At 28.1% G+C, this 17073-nt stretch overlaps 1 protein-coding gene and 1 pseudogene across 1 annotated transcript; both read left to right on the plus strand.

Annotated features, from left to right (window-relative positions):
- Window positions 1-315: 315 nt before the first annotated feature.
- Window positions 316-2191, plus strand: LOC128280681 (ATP synthase subunit beta, chloroplastic-like; annotated as a pseudogene).
- A 13303-nt stretch (window positions 2192-15494) lies between these two features.
- On the plus strand, window positions 15495-16880 carry LOC108457460 (F-box/kelch-repeat protein At1g15670-like). The gene has a single exon (XM_017756539.2). It carries the CDS (start codon window positions 15636-15638, stop codon window positions 16665-16667), a length of 1032 nt encoding a protein of 343 aa, XP_017612028.1. The 5' UTR covers window positions 15495-15635; the 3' UTR covers window positions 16668-16880.
- Window positions 16881-17073: the final 193 nt, after the last annotated feature.

Consider the following 17073-nt stretch of genomic DNA (forward strand, 5'->3'; position numbering starts at 1 on the left):
GAGATAGAAATAAGGAATCATAAATAGAGTTCGGGTTCGAATTCCATAGATAATATGGATGGTGTTGCCTATAATGATGGACAAATGAAAGACTCTCCCAAAATTTTATTTATCCACTTCCTATTTTGAAAATAGGTTGGTTGGACTTAAAATTCCTTTATTGAATAAGGAAACAATCCAATTGCATGCACTTGAATTGGATGGGACCAAAAATCGGCTAACCCCATTTCTTATTGAATTAACCGATCAACCTCCGTCGAAGATTTGTTTTGTATTAGATAATTTTGGAAAAAAATTGACATATTTCACTTTATTATGAAAATAAATCCTACTACTTACATTCTGGAGTTTTCATGCTTGAAAAAGAAAATCAGGCGTATTTCTCAAATCATCGGTCCGATCTTGGATGTAGCCTTTCCCCGTGCAAGATGCCTAATATTTACAACGCCCTAGTAGTTAAGGGTCAAGATACCGCCGGTCAAAAATTAATGTAACTTGTGAGGTACAACAATTATTAGGAAATAATCGAGTTAGATTTGTAGCTATAAGCGCTACAGATGGTCTAACGAGAGGAATAGAAAGTGATTGACACGGAGTCGCTCTAAGTGTTCCAATCGGTGGAGCGACCCTAGGACGAATTTTTAACTTGCTTGAGGAGCCCGTTGATAATTTAGGTCCTGTAGATACTCGCACAACATCCCCTATTCATAAATCCGCGCCCATTTTCATACAATTAGATACAAAATTATCTATTTTTGAAACAGGAATTAAAGTAGTCGATCTTTTAGCTCTTTATCATCGTGGAGGAAAAATCGGATTATTTGGGGGCGCTTGGGTAGGTAAAACAGTACTCATTATGGAATTGATCAACAACATTGCCAAAGCTCATGGGGGCGTATCCGTATTTGGTGGAGTAGGTGAACGAACTCGTGAAGGAAATGATCTTTACATGGAAATGAAAGAATCTGGAGTAATTAATGAATAAAATCTTGCGGAATCAAAAGTGGCTTTAGTCTACGACCAGATGAATGAACCGCCAGGAGCTCGTATGAGAGTTGGATTGACTGCCCTAACTATGGCGGAATATTTCCGAGATGTTAATGAACAAGACGTACTTCTATTTATAGACAATATCTTCCGTTTTGTCCAAGCGGGATCCGAAGTATCTGCCTTATTGGGTAGAATACCTTTCGCTGTGGGTTATCAACCCACCCTTAGTACCGAAATGGATGCTTTACAAGAAAAATTACTTCTACCAATGAGGGATCCATAAATTCTATTCAAGTTGTTTATGTACTGCGGATGATTTGACCGACCACCGCCTCGCCACAACATTTGCGCATTTAGATGCTACTACCGTACTATCAAGAGGATTAGGCGCCAAAGGTATTTATCCGGTAAATCCTTTAGACTCAACGTCTACTATGCTCCAACCTCGAATCGTTGGTGAGGAACATTATGAAGCTGCGTAAAGGGTTAAGCAAACCTTACTACGTTACAAAGAACTTGAGGACATTATAGCTATCCTTAGGTTAGGCGAATTGTTCAAGAGGATCGCTTAACAGTAGCAAAGAGCACGAAAAATTGAGCGTTTCTTATCACAACCCTTTTCGTGGCGGAAGTATTTACGGTTCCCGGGAAATATGTTGGTCTAGCGAAACAATTAGAGGATTTAAATTGATCCTTTCCGGAGAATTAGGCGGTCTTTTCGAGCAGGCCTTTTATTTGGTAGGTAACATCGACGAAGCTACTGCGAAGGCTACGAACTTAGAAATGGAGAGCAAATTGAAGAAATGACCTTAAATCTTTCCGTACTTACCCTTAATCGAATTGTTTGGGATTCAGAAGTGAAAGAAATCATTTTATCTACTAATAGCGGACAAATTAACATATTACCAAATCACGCGCCTATTGCTACAGCTGTAGATATAGGTATTTTGAGAATATGCCTTAACGACCAATGGTTATCGATGGCTCTGATGGGTGGTTTTGCTAGAATAGGCAACAATGAAATCACTATTTTAATAAATGATGCGGAGAAGGGTAGTGACATTGATCCACAAGAAGCTCAGCAAGCTCTTGAAATAGCGGAAGCTAACTTGAGGAAAGCTGAAGGCAAGAGGCAAAAAATTGAGGCAAAACTAGCTCTCGACGGGCTAGGACACGAGTCGAGGCTATCAACGCGATTTAAAGAACGAGTTGGTTAATCGAAGAATTTCCGTAGAAACAGAACTTTCGTTTATACATCCCATTTTGATTCTGCTTAAATAGAATCAAATACAATCAAAAGTGAAATCAGATTTTGATCTAACGAAAATTTTGAAAATTGAAAACGGAAATAGAATAGGATGAAAAAGATAGAAAATCAATAAAAGAAGGTTGGTAGAAAAACTTATTAGACACCGGGATCGATGGTATCTAATAAGTTCTACCTACTATTGGATTTGAACCAATAACTCCCGCTGTATGAAAGCAATACTCTAACCATTGAGTTAAGTAGGTCATTTATTATCATAAGGAATCATAAAGAGAAAGAAAAGGGACCTATTACATCGATGGATTATAAATCCAATATTACTTCTAAGCAATACCAATCAAACCGACCAAAAGGGTATGTTTATGTATTGATATTATATGATATCTGTGAATCTGTGTTACTCCGAAATGCTCTGTCTGTCTGGTGACTCCCCTTTCCTATTCTGGCGACGGTTATGGGATAGGGGTGTTACAAGCTACTTATTCCTTATAAAAATATTTTCAATTTAAAATTCAATTAATTCCTTTATATTTTATTTATTTTAATATTATATTATTTTATAAAGACTTGGGTTTAAATTTTAACATTGATTAAAATAAGGTAAAATGTTTAAAATTTAAGAATAAAATGTCGTGACTTAAAATTTATATTTATTTATTATGTACTTAATTTTAAGTAATATATGGAACATAATTTATAAGTTAAATTTTGTACTTAAATTTTCAATATTTATTTTTAAACAATTACTTTTCATAATTTTAAATTTATCAAATAGCATCATATTTATTAAATAATAATCTAAATTAGAATAAGCATCTATATTTTTATTTAAGCCATTGTGTTGGTGTCACCCATCAACCACTCGGTTGAGAAATTATCAAAAGCTAAAATGAAAAATATAACTTTGAGGGTGTTTTTGTCTTTTTTAATTTTATATAAAAGCTAAAAAAATACGTATACTTAAGATTTGAACCTAAGATACCATAAACTTTAATATCTCAAATTTATCATTTTAGCCAAAGTCTAGTTGTTTTATATATGTCAATTTTATAATTGTTACCTAATTCTTTCACTGAATTTGTGAGTGTGTTATAATCTAGTGTGAGTTTGTTATAATCTAGTAAATGTAGAGCACAAAGAAATCTCTAGTATGAAATTAGATTTGTAAAATGAATAAATGTTATTTTATTTTAAAATTTATATCTTACAAAGCAAAACTAATCCTAAATTTTTAAAGATTGTAGACGGTGTGTAATTTTTTTTTTTTAAGTATACAAGTATAATACAATACAATAAGTTGTAACACCTTTTATCCGACCCGATTCCTGGGTTCGAGTAACAAGATGTTAAATTTGTTGTCGAGCAATTACTGATGATTTCACAGTGAAATCATCATTTCACATCGTCAATCATGAAATATACAATAATACATAATTGAATAACATGAACATTCTTTCTCAAGTCTTATACATACGAATGCTTTAAAGTCAACCTGAGATTAAATTGGGACCTTTTTGTGGCATTTTTAAAATGTCAGAACAAGTTCACCATAAAAAAATCATTCAAGTATTCAATCATGTCATAAACATCTAGATATTATGATATACAATCAAATTTGAACCTTAATCGAGCTTACGAGAGCTTTTTTAATGACCCAAACACTAATTAGGACCAAATTGTAAGGTTTTGAAAGTTTGGGCTTGACGTTGTGACATCATTATCTCCATGTCATGACGTCACGAAATAGTTTGTCACGTCATGACATCGGACTAGAGCTGATCATGGGCTGGGAGGCCCGGCCAGGCCCGCTCGAAAAATGGTAGGGTTTGGGTAAAATTATAGGCCCGAGAAATGGGCTTGGGCAATAAAACAAGGCTCGTTTAGAAAATGGGCCGGGCCTCGGGTAAGAGTTTTTTGGCCCGGGCCCGTCCCGAATTATATATTAATATATTTTTTATTTTATTTTTAATCATTTTAAATTTTTAATATAACCATTTTTATTATATTGTCAATTTGTGTATTGTTTTAAGAATTGTTTTAGTATCATTTTATCTGTTTTAATAATTGTTTTTATATTTTTAAATATATTTGATTTATTATATTTTAAAATTTTTATTTAATGAAATAAGTAAAAAATTTAATATGAGTAGGCTCGGGCTTAGCAATTTTATTTCGGGCCGGGCCGGGCTCGGGCCTAGTAGACGGGCCTAAAATTTTGTCTGGGCCTGGCCCATGATCACCTCTACATCGGACCACATGGTGTTGCGACATCACAAACTATCAATTGACGTTGCGACGAGAGATATTCCATGTCACTAAAACCCTATTTTTTTTTTGTTTCTTTTTTGTAAAATTTAGCCATTTGATACCTATTTTGTGTCAAACCAAATCAATAGCTCATTTGGTGCATAAATGCACACTTAAACCTACACAAAAACAATCCAAAACATATATGAAGACATCCATTTAACCAGTCCTAATACTAACTAAACCAAAAGATCACATTTGACACCAAACTTATCCATGTCACCTATTCATACATAATCTATACTAATATATATGCTTTTGAACCCTTCAACATCATACCAATCATTCATATAACTCTTTTCAGTTTAACTGATCTAACATTTTCACTAATAAACATCAAAATATATCAATACAACTTGTATCAATTCAACCTATTTAACCATGTCATGTATCCATTTCAAGTCATCATTCATTGATACCATTCCACGTTCAATAACCCTTACAAGTGCCATTCAAATATCACAACATTTTACTACCAACATTGTCATTCATATACTCCAACTATAGCTTAGCACATTACCAACATATTCACTTATAGACACAACAAAAAACCATTCAAACTCAAACATCATTTAAGGTTCAAAATTACCATCTTTCAAGGTAAACACATATACATAACCAACCTATATACATGTCATATAAGTGAGCCTAGATTTCAAAAACAAATTTAAAAAATTATCAAATTCTAAAATTAATGTAGACCAATATTTTATAAAATTGATAAACTGAAAATTTAACTATTGAAAAATAAGTGTTGAAAAATAAGTACTAAAAATTAAGTATTGAATTTAATTTATAAAATTTATTTAATATATTAATTAATATAAAATATGATTATAATTAGATTGTTTGATAAAAGAAAATATAATGTTAAATGAAATAGAATAAGATAAAAACAATTAGATTGGTTCTCTATAAAGTAATAGGTAGGTCTCTATGTACTCATTATTTCTTACATTATTTTTATGGAAAAAATCTATCTACTATATTTCATTGTGGGTTATTAAATATGTCCAAAAAATTAAGTTGCGCTTTAATAAAAAACAATTGAAAATATTAATTGTAAGTTAATTGAATTTTTAACCGCATATCAAACAAGGAATAAGTTCATAGATTAACTGTAACTTCATTAATTCCTAAAATAATATGAATGTATACTACTAGTACTACATATAAAACGGAAGGCCGTAAGGCCTAACTTGAGACCTGCCCATTTTCAATTTTTTAATATAATAGTCCTTGAGGCCTTCCTTATTTGTCCATTTTCTTTTCTTTCTTTTTTATCATTTTTTTTTTATTTTTTAATGTATCTATTGGAGCGAACTCAATAATTAATTATCTATATTCTGTAGGCCCATTAAAGAGTAAATGTTGGCCACGAGTTTTAAAATTGCTCTATACTCAATAGTTAAAGTAAGAAAGACCATCAACCATGAGTTTTTCTTTCCTTTTTAGATAATAATATAATGACTAAATTTCAATTACAAAATCTCTATATTTTTGAGATTATGTAAGAATAGTTCATTTTAATCTTGATCCTTATATTTCGCTTAATTTTAGGATTTAATCTCTATACTTAAATTCTGGAAAAAATTGATACCTCAATTCTTATAATGTCATTAGTTAGTCTAAATATTCTATTTTGATTAAAATGTTGATGTGAATTTTCAAGAATTATTAACACTGTTAAAATTCTCTATTAAATTTAGGTCCATTTTAACCTTATTTTTAATGAATATCAAATGAGTATTTTTTAAAAAAATTTTAAATTGTTAAACCAACAAATTTAACAAATGGATTTTAGCAGTATTAAGAAATAAGCCTACATTTTTTAACTAAAAAGTAGAGGATTAAATTTCTAAAATAAAAAAAATTAAATTTCAAATATAAAACTAGTAAAAAACTTAAAGCATATTGTAATTTTAAATTTTTATTTATAATTAAAAAATAAATATTTAACCCAATGCCAACCATAAAGCAATCATAAATTCATACTAATTAGAATAAAAAATTGAATAATTTATGAGGTTGAAAGATAACTATATTGGACTTGGAATTAGAACCTTAGTAAAGTCGTGGATAGGCCAACTGTTTACTTAAAATTTTGATTGGAAACTGGTGAGGCCCAATTTTTTTTTATCCAAGTGTGTGATATTAAATTACATTAATTCAAGTAATATTGTGGATAATTAATTGAGTTTTAATTCGATTACTATAAAAATTGTTGTCAATGTATGAGTCAAAGGTTCAAATGTGCTGAAACGTATTATCCTCTTATTTATAGGTTGGGGAAGGACTATAAGTAATTCTAAACAAACAACGTAAAAAGTTGACAAAAGGAAAAAGAAAAATTAAAACTACCAAATTGCACTAACATATCTGCTGGGACAAGTTCTGTTTTTTTCTTCTTTTTCATAAAACTGTTTTCACTATATCATAAATTTAATTAATTTTCATGTTTATAAGTTATAGGGTAAACTAATTATGACTTTTGTTTTATTTTGGTTATCTAATTATTGATTCTTTTGATTTAGTCACCAAATTTTTGAAATTAAATATTTTAGTCACTTTGAGTAAATATGAGCTCTTTATATAGGTCTAGTAACAAAATTATCCTTCTAATACTTACACATTCTATCAATTTGATCTTAAATATAAAAAAAATCAACAAATTTAACCCTTAATATTTACAAATTTTTGTTATTTTAGTTCTAATTCCAAAAAAACAATAAATTAGGCCCTCAATATTAACAAAAATCTGTCAAATTAGTCCTCACTCTAAAATTAAAAAATAAAAATAAAAATCATTTTAACGCTATATAACCTATCGGTTAACCAATGTGAGATATTAAAATAAGAAAAGAGTACCTCTTTCAAGTCACTTGCAATATAAATATAAATGTTTCATATTGAAAATAAAAATTAATATTTAATGTTGAAAAATTTAGTAATTATATCAAAAATTAATAGTTGGATGATTAAAATAGAATAAAAAAAATAATTGATAGCATTTTTAAATTTACCTAAATTATAAATAAGGATGAAAAAATTAATAAACTATATTGAAAATAAAAGTTAAATATTAAAATATAGAAAAAAAGCAAGACAATAATAATAAACAAAATATTAATTTCCTCAATGAAAAACTCATTTATAATAATTAATTAAAAATTAAAGAAATACAATAGACAAAATGTAGTACAATAGAAAAATATTTATTCATTTATGATTAGACTGTAGTTTATATATTAAATATTATAATTCAAACTTTTTCTTGTTTAAATTATATTAAACTGTACAAGAAATGACTTATAAATTCTTGAATATAACTTCAAATATTAATTTAAATATGATTATATTGCATGCACTTAATTAAGGGATAAATTATAAAAATAATTAGATGGAGATAAATTTAATGTCAAATTCTATTATTAGATTTTATATTGGTAATATCTATACTTTAATTTGATTAATTTTAAAATCCAAATAAGAATATTAATGTGAAAATATGAAATTTTTGAATCAAATGTGAAGTTAAAGAGTCGTCATTCAAACTATGGTTTTAAATTGTTGTGAAAGAGACAAACATCAATTCACCATATTTCTCATAAAGTCGTCAACAATTTAAATGTGTTTCACCTTAACATTACTTTCAGTTTGAATAAAATTAAACTTATACCATAAAATAGATGAGAATATATATGATTATAAAAAAATTAAAATATGATGATAAAATATAACTTTTAGCACAATCAATGTTAGTGGAATTACATCATACATCATTAAAAAAATGAAAATTTTAACATCTCATAACAATTGTCCAGTTCATTGTAAAGAAGAAAAACATGTAAGAAATACCTTAATTAATAAACGGGTGAGAAAGCAGCCCCAAAACACAAAACTAGCTTTACAGCAAACAATAAGACGAAGAAATCGTACTTTTATAAGTGTGGGTTTGGATAAGCGATTTAGTGTGGTGAGTTTAGTTAATTTTTTGTTTTATACTATTGTATTTAATTCTATCGTTATTATTATTTTTACACTAATCATAATTAAACACATCGTCCATTTAAACTCACCTTAAATGTTTATTTTTTAGCTTGTCATTTGGTCCTCTTGTGAATGTCGCCAACATTGATTGCTAAATTTGTTTTGATAACTCTTTTAATAATTATTATAAATTAATTAAATTTTTTATGGTTTTTATAATTTTTAGAATTTCATAATAATTAATTTAGAATTTCATAATAATTAATCACAATTATTTATATTTTTTCATTTTAAATATATTTTACAATTTTTTACTTATTTTAAAGTATATTTAATGAATTTTAAGATAATGTTGTATCGAAAGTGAATTTGGATGTTCTTTAGTTAATTATGGACAACTTTTTTCTAAATTTTAAATAATTTTTAGAATTTTTAAAAAGTTAAGTATACGTGGACATGGTATGCCACGTATTAATTTTTAATACTCAGTCAACATTTGCTAACATTTAAAATCGGTAAATGACATTTCCGTTAATGGAAGGATCTGTTTAACTTTTTCCATAAATGGTTAATTGATTTTTCTATTGATCCATCAGCTTAAAAAATAAATGTCAAATACATCGTTAGGTATTCAAGTTTTAACACTTTTTTTCTAATGTAATACTTCTTCTGTAATTTTTGTTTAATGGAGTATCTTAATTTGACAAAATTATATATTTTGACTTTTAGTATTTAATTTAGGTTTTAAAGTTAATTTGCCAAAAGTTAATTGTTAATATTATTAAGTTTGACTTCTTCGCAATTTTGGTAATAGAATAAAATTTGTGTTAATTGTGAATTTGTTAACTTTTGCATTTAATTTGACAAATATAGTCCGATGGATGTGATTTAATTTGAGATTTAGTGTTGATTTGATGAAAGTAATTTGTTAACATTATTATCTAATTATGGATTTTCATCAAGTCAACACTAAAACTCAAAATTTAATATTAAAGGGTAAAGCACTCAAATAGTCGATAAAGTATTGCTTATGTCCTATTTTGTTCACTAAACTATATGAAATCTAATATGTTAGTCACCAAACATTAATAGCCATTTGAAATTTGATGGGAGTAGCTTTTTTATTAGTCTAATAATAAATTTAGTCTTCTAATATTTACACATTCTATTATTTTGATCCTAAATATTAAAAATAATTATTCTTAAATGTTTATGAATTTTGCAATTTTAGTTAAATTCTAATAACTTTAATAAATTTAGTCATTGCAAATGACAATTTTAATTTTTAAATTTGAGCTGCTTAAATGGTTGAAGGGTCATTGATCTTGGGATGGCCTAGATTGGGTGTCGGACGTTTTGGATAAAACTTGAGCTGCTCGAGGAGGATCCACTGTCTAGTTTCATAGCTGAAGGACTGCCAATGCCAGCCAAAGATCTTGAAAATTATGTAATATACTGTAATTAATGTCTCACAGGAATTACTTTTCAGGTTTCCATACAACAAAAAGTGAGTTTTGAAGATATCAAGAATAGTATACATGTAATACTCCCTGCGGGGATTGGGTTTTCGCGGGGCTCTAGGAATGGGAATGCCTTACCCAAGTTCGGGTGTTGGTTTTTTTTAAACAAAAATTTTAAAATTTAAAATTATCATTCTATAAATATTGAGTTTTAAATTTATTATTATTTTATAAAATTTAAATTAAAATGACAAATTTTATAAATATTAAAGGCTAAATTTGTTAATTTTTTATATTTAGGATCAAATTGATAGAATGTATAAATATTAGATAGCTAAATTTGTTATTAGACCAATAAAAATATCCATGTCAACATTTTCGTCAAATTTCAAATAGTTATTAATATTTGATTACTAAAATATTTGATTTCTTATAGTTTAATGTCCAAAAAAAGTTAAAAGTTCAATGACCAAAATAGAACTAAAATAGAACGTAAATAATATTTTAGTGATAATTTTGTACTTTACCTAATATTAATAAATTACATAGTTAATTCGGTACTAAATTGTATAGTTTTGTCCAACACAACGATCACATTGAATTGAAAAAACACAAAATACCAAATTAATATATATATATATATATATATTAAACTGTAGATTTTGGCTACAATTACTATTTGAGGGAGTGCTTAGTGTTTGATGTTGAACTGTAAAGGATTTTAGATGATCTAATTCATTCTCACAGGCGAAAACATGATAAAGTGTTGATATCAACCGATGGCCTAGAGACAGTCAAAATTATTCAAGACGGGCAATTGATAATTTCAAATTCCATTTTAATAAGGAGGATTCTTCAAGTTTTAAAGCGTATTGTACAATTAAGGTTAATGCATGTTTCTAGAGAAGAAAATAAATATATAAATTTCCTAACTAAAATGGTTTTAGATAAGAAGAAAGGTGTTTAGATTTTTGACGAAGCTCGAGCTCATAGCTAATATTAAAAGTTTGATTTAATAAAAAGCGTATTGTACAATTAAGGTTAATGCATGCTTCTAGAGAAGAAAATAAATATATAAATTTCCTAACTAAAATGGTTTCAGATAAGAAGAAAAGTGTTTAGATTTTTGACGAAACTCGAGCTCATAGCTAATATTAAAAGTTTGATATAATAAGCAATGAATTTGTTTTCATAGTATTTTGATGTAATTGCTGTTTTTTAGTATTAAACTCAAATATTATTAAAAATACAAATATTTGTGAGTGAATGAAAATGGAAGTGGAAGTGGAAGTGGAAGTGGCTTACGTTTGATATTTATGAAATTATTCTTTTTGTTTATTTGGTAAATAATATTTTATCAATATATTCATCAACCTCGTAATAATGTCGAGCTAGCCTTATCATCGAGATGAGCCAGCTCAGCAATTTATTTTTCCACTGAACTTCCGTATGTTTAGCCAACTCTTCTATTGTCTTATCCGCATTTACAACATCAACAAATTTTTTAGGCTTGACCTGACCAGTAGTTGAGATTTTTATTTTTGGAATTAATTTATTTAGTTTTTATATTTTTCAAAATTTGATTTTGATATAAACAGTAAGATTAATTCTTCTATTAGTATTTTTAATGTCTCAAGCAATAAATTTAGTCAATATTTTTTTGACAGGATTATTTTTTGTGTCGGTAATTTTTAAATTTTAAAATTTTTAATCTTTGATGTAAACAGTAATAAATAAATCTATTAATTAATTTATTTACTAGTAATATGTGAAAACAGTTACAAGCGATAATATAATTATTGTATCATATATCGAAAATAACAAAAGTTTATGAATTTAACGATTACAAATTTACAATGGCCTAAATGTTAAAATATAAAAAAAATACCAAAGACAAAATATGAAGATTTATTAATTTATAAATTTAATAAAATAATTTAACCTTATTTAAAATGTAAAAATAATAGTAATCATAAATTTTTATAACATATGTTAATTGGATAAAGTAGATGAAGAGGTTTATCCATATCCAATTATCCACATCCAGTCAGTGCTGGGTGTCACTGTCGGTGTAGCTTTGCTGCCCTCTCCATTTTCATCACTCATTTTTTTTCACTTTGGATAATATTCTTTGCCTTTTCTTTTATTCCTATACAGCAGTACCTTTGTTTATTGTATTTGGTCCATGCAACTTTCGTATTATTAGCAATACCATATTTATTTAAATTCGAGTTTGATTATGTGTTATTTTTATCTGTAGGTATTTAGTTAGTTTTTTTTAATATTTGGTTATCTTTTGATTGTTAGTCATCACTATATGTTTTGTATTTATTTAGACATATATTTATAATTGTATAATATTTATGATTGCAGGAATAAAGTTAGAAAATTATTTTAGGGCAGAGATGAATTATAAATATTAGAAGATTAAAGTGTAATATTATGATTATATTAATATATTCGTCTTATATGATTTTACCATATTTATACTTACTAGGAAAACGTATATTTTACAAATCAAATTATTGATATAAAATGAAATGAAAGTATGGAATAGTCTTTAATTTCACTCATGAAATTATCTATTATTATTATTATTATTATTATTATTATAAGGAGAAAAATATTTAAAAATTAGACCAATTTGAGTTCTCCTATATATAGGTCACATTTTACTTGATGGTAAAAACATTTTTTCTTTGATTTTGTATAATTTTAAATTTATTACCGACCAAATTTTTAAATATAGATTTTGAAAGCCTTTAATATAAAAAAATTAATTAATGGATTCTCTTGATTAATTTTAATGTATAAAATTAATATTTATCTCAAAATAAAAAGATGATAAATTGACATTTAATTCCCCAATAACAAGCATGGGATAATGGATTCACTTGACTCATACCCTTTTACAAGAGCAAATGATGTTGTCAGACTACCGTTAATCAAAGCTTGGTAAGAGATAATGCTAATGCATTAATATTCACAATGAATTCCCAGTTTAAATTTCTCTTTTTAATCTTTGAATATTTTAATTAATTAAGCAAATTGTTTAATTAAAATTTATGAGATGTTTGTAGTCGTAAGGAGAAAGAAAAGTGACATTTCAATATATTCGAAATTCAATACAGAAAAAAGAATAATTACAATAATTCTAAATAAAAAAAAGTGTAATTAAAAGATTAAGAATATTGCAACTTGCTCCTAAATAATTGAAGTAGGGTACCCAGGGATCTAAGACGCAAGCATTTGTCTCCATTTGTTAAATAAGTTAAATTGGTGTGGCCGAAAAGAAAAAGCTAAATTGGAAGCTAAACTAATGAGATTTTTCTATTTAACAAAAGAATATTATAATATATATATTTGATTAAAAAAAACCCTTCAAATAGAAGAATTGCAAAAAAAAAAAAATCCGAATTTTATCTCTCTACCCTACGAAAATTAAGAAATTGATTCATCCATAATTTATCAAATTTTCATCATCATATTTTAAAAATTATTCACTTATTGATAAACACTGTTTAATTAATTTTTACTAATTTTTATATATAATTTATTGAATTATTAATTTTAGGAAAAATAATTTAAGGTCAAAATTTAATAGTAATTAATTTATTAACTTTTATAAAATGTAAAAAAATCAAATTCTAACAAACATATTTTTCATACCAGTAATTACGGTTAACGGTTTAATGAATTTAAAATTTATACATGTTAAAATATTAAATAAATAAAATAGTTGTTTCCTCAGCCATTAAAAGATTCAAATTTATTAGGTAAATAAATATATATAGTTTCTCCTATTTTTATTAGGATAAACTATAAAAATAGTTATTTTATTTGTTTCACATTTTAGTTATTTACATTATCGTGTTGCAATATTTTAGTCATGAAGCGTTAATTGCCATTAACGGTGTAATAGTACGCTGACATGGCACGTTAAATCATCATTTTAAATTTTTTTAGGTTAAATTATACAATTAATCCCTATATTTTGTCATTTTGAGCTATTTATTTATTGTTATGTTATTTGAATTTTCATTTCTTTTTCTTTATTTTCTATTCTCTTCACATTCTTCCTCTATTTTCCTCCCTTCATTTCTTTTAACGTAATTTTTCTATATTTTAATTTATTAAAACTAGTCCTTATAGTTTTTTTTGTTTTTGAACAATTGGGAAGATCAATCAAAGAGAGGAGAAAGCAGAAAAGAATAGAAAATAAAGAAAAAAAAGAGATTTAAAATAACATAAAAAATAAATTAAATTGCTCAAAATGAAAAAATATGAGGACTAATTGTATAATTTAACCTAAATTTTTTATTGGAAATGATGATTTAACATGCCACATCAACCTATCATTACACCATTAACGATAATTAACAGCTCAGTAATTAAAATGTTACAATACGTTAACATAAGTGACTAAAACATAATATTTTAAATATAAGTGACTAAAATGTAACATGTGATAAACAAAAGTGACTATTTTACCAGTTTATCCTTTTTTTATTAAATTAAAATGTTATCTAAAAGCCAAATATTTAATTAAAAATGAAATAACTACACATCGAAGTCCCAATAAACAAATTTCAACCATTAACACAATCCGAACAAATAGGCCTGGTTTTTTTGCTTCTTATGTTGGTGCAAAATTTATACACTTGTTTCATAGAAGGAAGATATTAGGTTAAAAATTATAAAGAAAATGAAATAAGATGAAAGTTAAAAAAGAAAAGAAATGGGAAAGGTTAAAGAAAGAAAATGATGTATATTTATTTTATTTGGGTAAATAAATTTAGTAAATGAAGATAAAGCAAATGAATGTTTACAACATTTGTTTGATTAATCTGTGAAAAAAAATGATTATAATAGTTTTTTAAGTATATGGTTTTATCTTTTTAGAGTACAATAATATATCATTTTTATAAAATATATTGGGTAAAAAATTAATAGAATAAAATGTAAGTTCGTATCTTAAGAAAAATATTGTTTTCCTTTTCTTAATTTTACCTCAAAATTGAAATAAATAAAAACTAGATAATTCAAAGGAATTCTTTTTACTTTGCTAAAGAAATCCAAAGAAGGGATATTGCTAAAATTATTTTATTAAATTCACACTCTTTATACCCATTAAAATAAAGACATACAACCTTTTTTTTTTAATTTGTAGTTTTCAAAACTAAATTTCAAACTTAAAAAAATACATATTATATGAAAATAGGAAGAATTGTAGCAGTGGTAATATTGCTACCGTCTGCATATTGATACCATGAGCGTCAAGTTTATGGACCTTTATATGTATTTTATAAAACAAGCATTTGATGTTGGTAATAAATACATATGTTATATACAGATATGCAACATTTGCTTGTATAATTTCAAAAGTTATAGTTATTTTTGGTCATAAATTATATGTAACACCCAACATTTGATGTCAGGATAAGCCCCCCCTCCTCCCCAAAGTTTTCAATTATTAAATAAATAAAATAAATGTTAAAAATTTAGAGTTTGTTCCACATCATAGGTAATAGAAGATTTTTTTTTTCTACTTATATATAGCCGTCCTATCACATGCTAACAGCAATTAAAAAAAGAAGAAGAAGAAGAAGAAGAGAGAGAAAATGGTTTCTATTGAGTTATCACCGGAGTTGATTCCCGGTTTACCTGAGGAAATTGGACTCGATTGTTTGATTCGGTTTCATTATTCTACTTACAGAGTCGCAGCTCGAGTCTGCCGACGATGGCAACAGCATCTCCAAAGCAGGGAGTTGCACTATCTCAGAAAGCAAGCCGGATATACCCGTAAAGCGGCTTGCATAGTTCAATTACTCAATAACACCTCCGACTCTGCTGGGTCAAAGCCGGTTGGTCCACCCACATACGGCCTTACAGTTTTTGATCCTGTGAGTGGAATCTGGGATAGAATTGACCCGGTTCCCAAGTACCCTTATGGTCTTCCTTTGTTTTGCCAGATAGCAAGCTCTGAAGGAAAGCTAGTGGTGATGGGTGGATGGGACCCCTCAAGTTATGACCCAGTGCGGGATGTCCTCATATACGACTTCACAACTCAGCGGTGGAGACAAGGGAAGCAGATGCCGGAAACTCGATCGTTCTTTGCGCCTGGGGGGTTTGAAGGGCGCATTATTGTGGCGGGTGGTCATGACGAGAACAAGAACGCTTTAAGTACAGCGTGGGAATACGACGTGAACAGGGATGAATGGACCGAGTTGGCTCGGATGAGTCAGGAGCGAGATGAGTGTCAAGGGATGGTGATTGGGTCGGAATTCTGGGTGGTGAGCGGATATAGAACGGATAATCAAGGAGAATTCGAGGGGAGCGCGGAGTTGATGGATTTGAGGACGGGCGAATGGAGACGAATTGAGGAAGCTTGGAAGGAGAGCCAGTGTCCTAGATCTTGCGTGGGTGTTGGGAAAGAGCAGAAACTCTTCTACTGGGGCGACTGTGACTCGGCGATACGAGTGGGAGCATGTGCTGTACCTTTGGGAGAACGGACACTTGTGTGTGGATCAGCTTACCAAGGTGGTCCACAGGGGTTCTTTTTGGTCGAAGGACACGGTGAAAGATTTAAGAGAATCGATGTTCCACCCCAGTTTTCTGGGTTTGTACAATCTGGTTGTTCCCTGGATATCTAATTCCTTTTGTAATGAAGTTGGACGGCTGAGCTGATGGCCGCTTTATGATGAAGTAAATCTAAGATCAGGAAGGATAATATTTGTTTCTTACCTTCAATGCAGCTACGGATGTTGTGTATCATCATTAAAATCTAGCAGCAACAAGATATTTGCATATGCATATGTTTATGGGTGTGTACAAGATTTCGTAATATAACGTGGACATTAGCAATACCTTGTATGTTTTCTTCTTTCAGTCTTTGCTTCTGTAAACCAGAAGATCAATGGATCTCAACAAATAACGAAATCCCACTTCATAGACGCTATGAAAAGGAACTGTCAGTATATTTATAAATAACATATTAAACAAGAAAAAATATGGTACCAACACAACTCAGATTTGCTAGTTCTACCTAATATCCAGTCT

The sequence above is a fragment of the Gossypium arboreum genome, chromosome 9 (assembly GCF_025698485.1).
Source record: "Gossypium arboreum isolate Shixiya-1 chromosome 9, ASM2569848v2, whole genome shotgun sequence".
NCBI classification, from domain to species: domain Eukaryota; kingdom Viridiplantae; phylum Streptophyta; class Magnoliopsida; order Malvales; family Malvaceae; genus Gossypium; species Gossypium arboreum.

Bases quoted from the DNA above. Each gene is read 5' to 3' on its own strand.
- LOC108457460 (XM_017756539.2), top strand. From the start codon at position 15,636: ATGGTTTCTATTGAGTTATCACCGGAGTTGATTCCCGGTTTACCTGAG.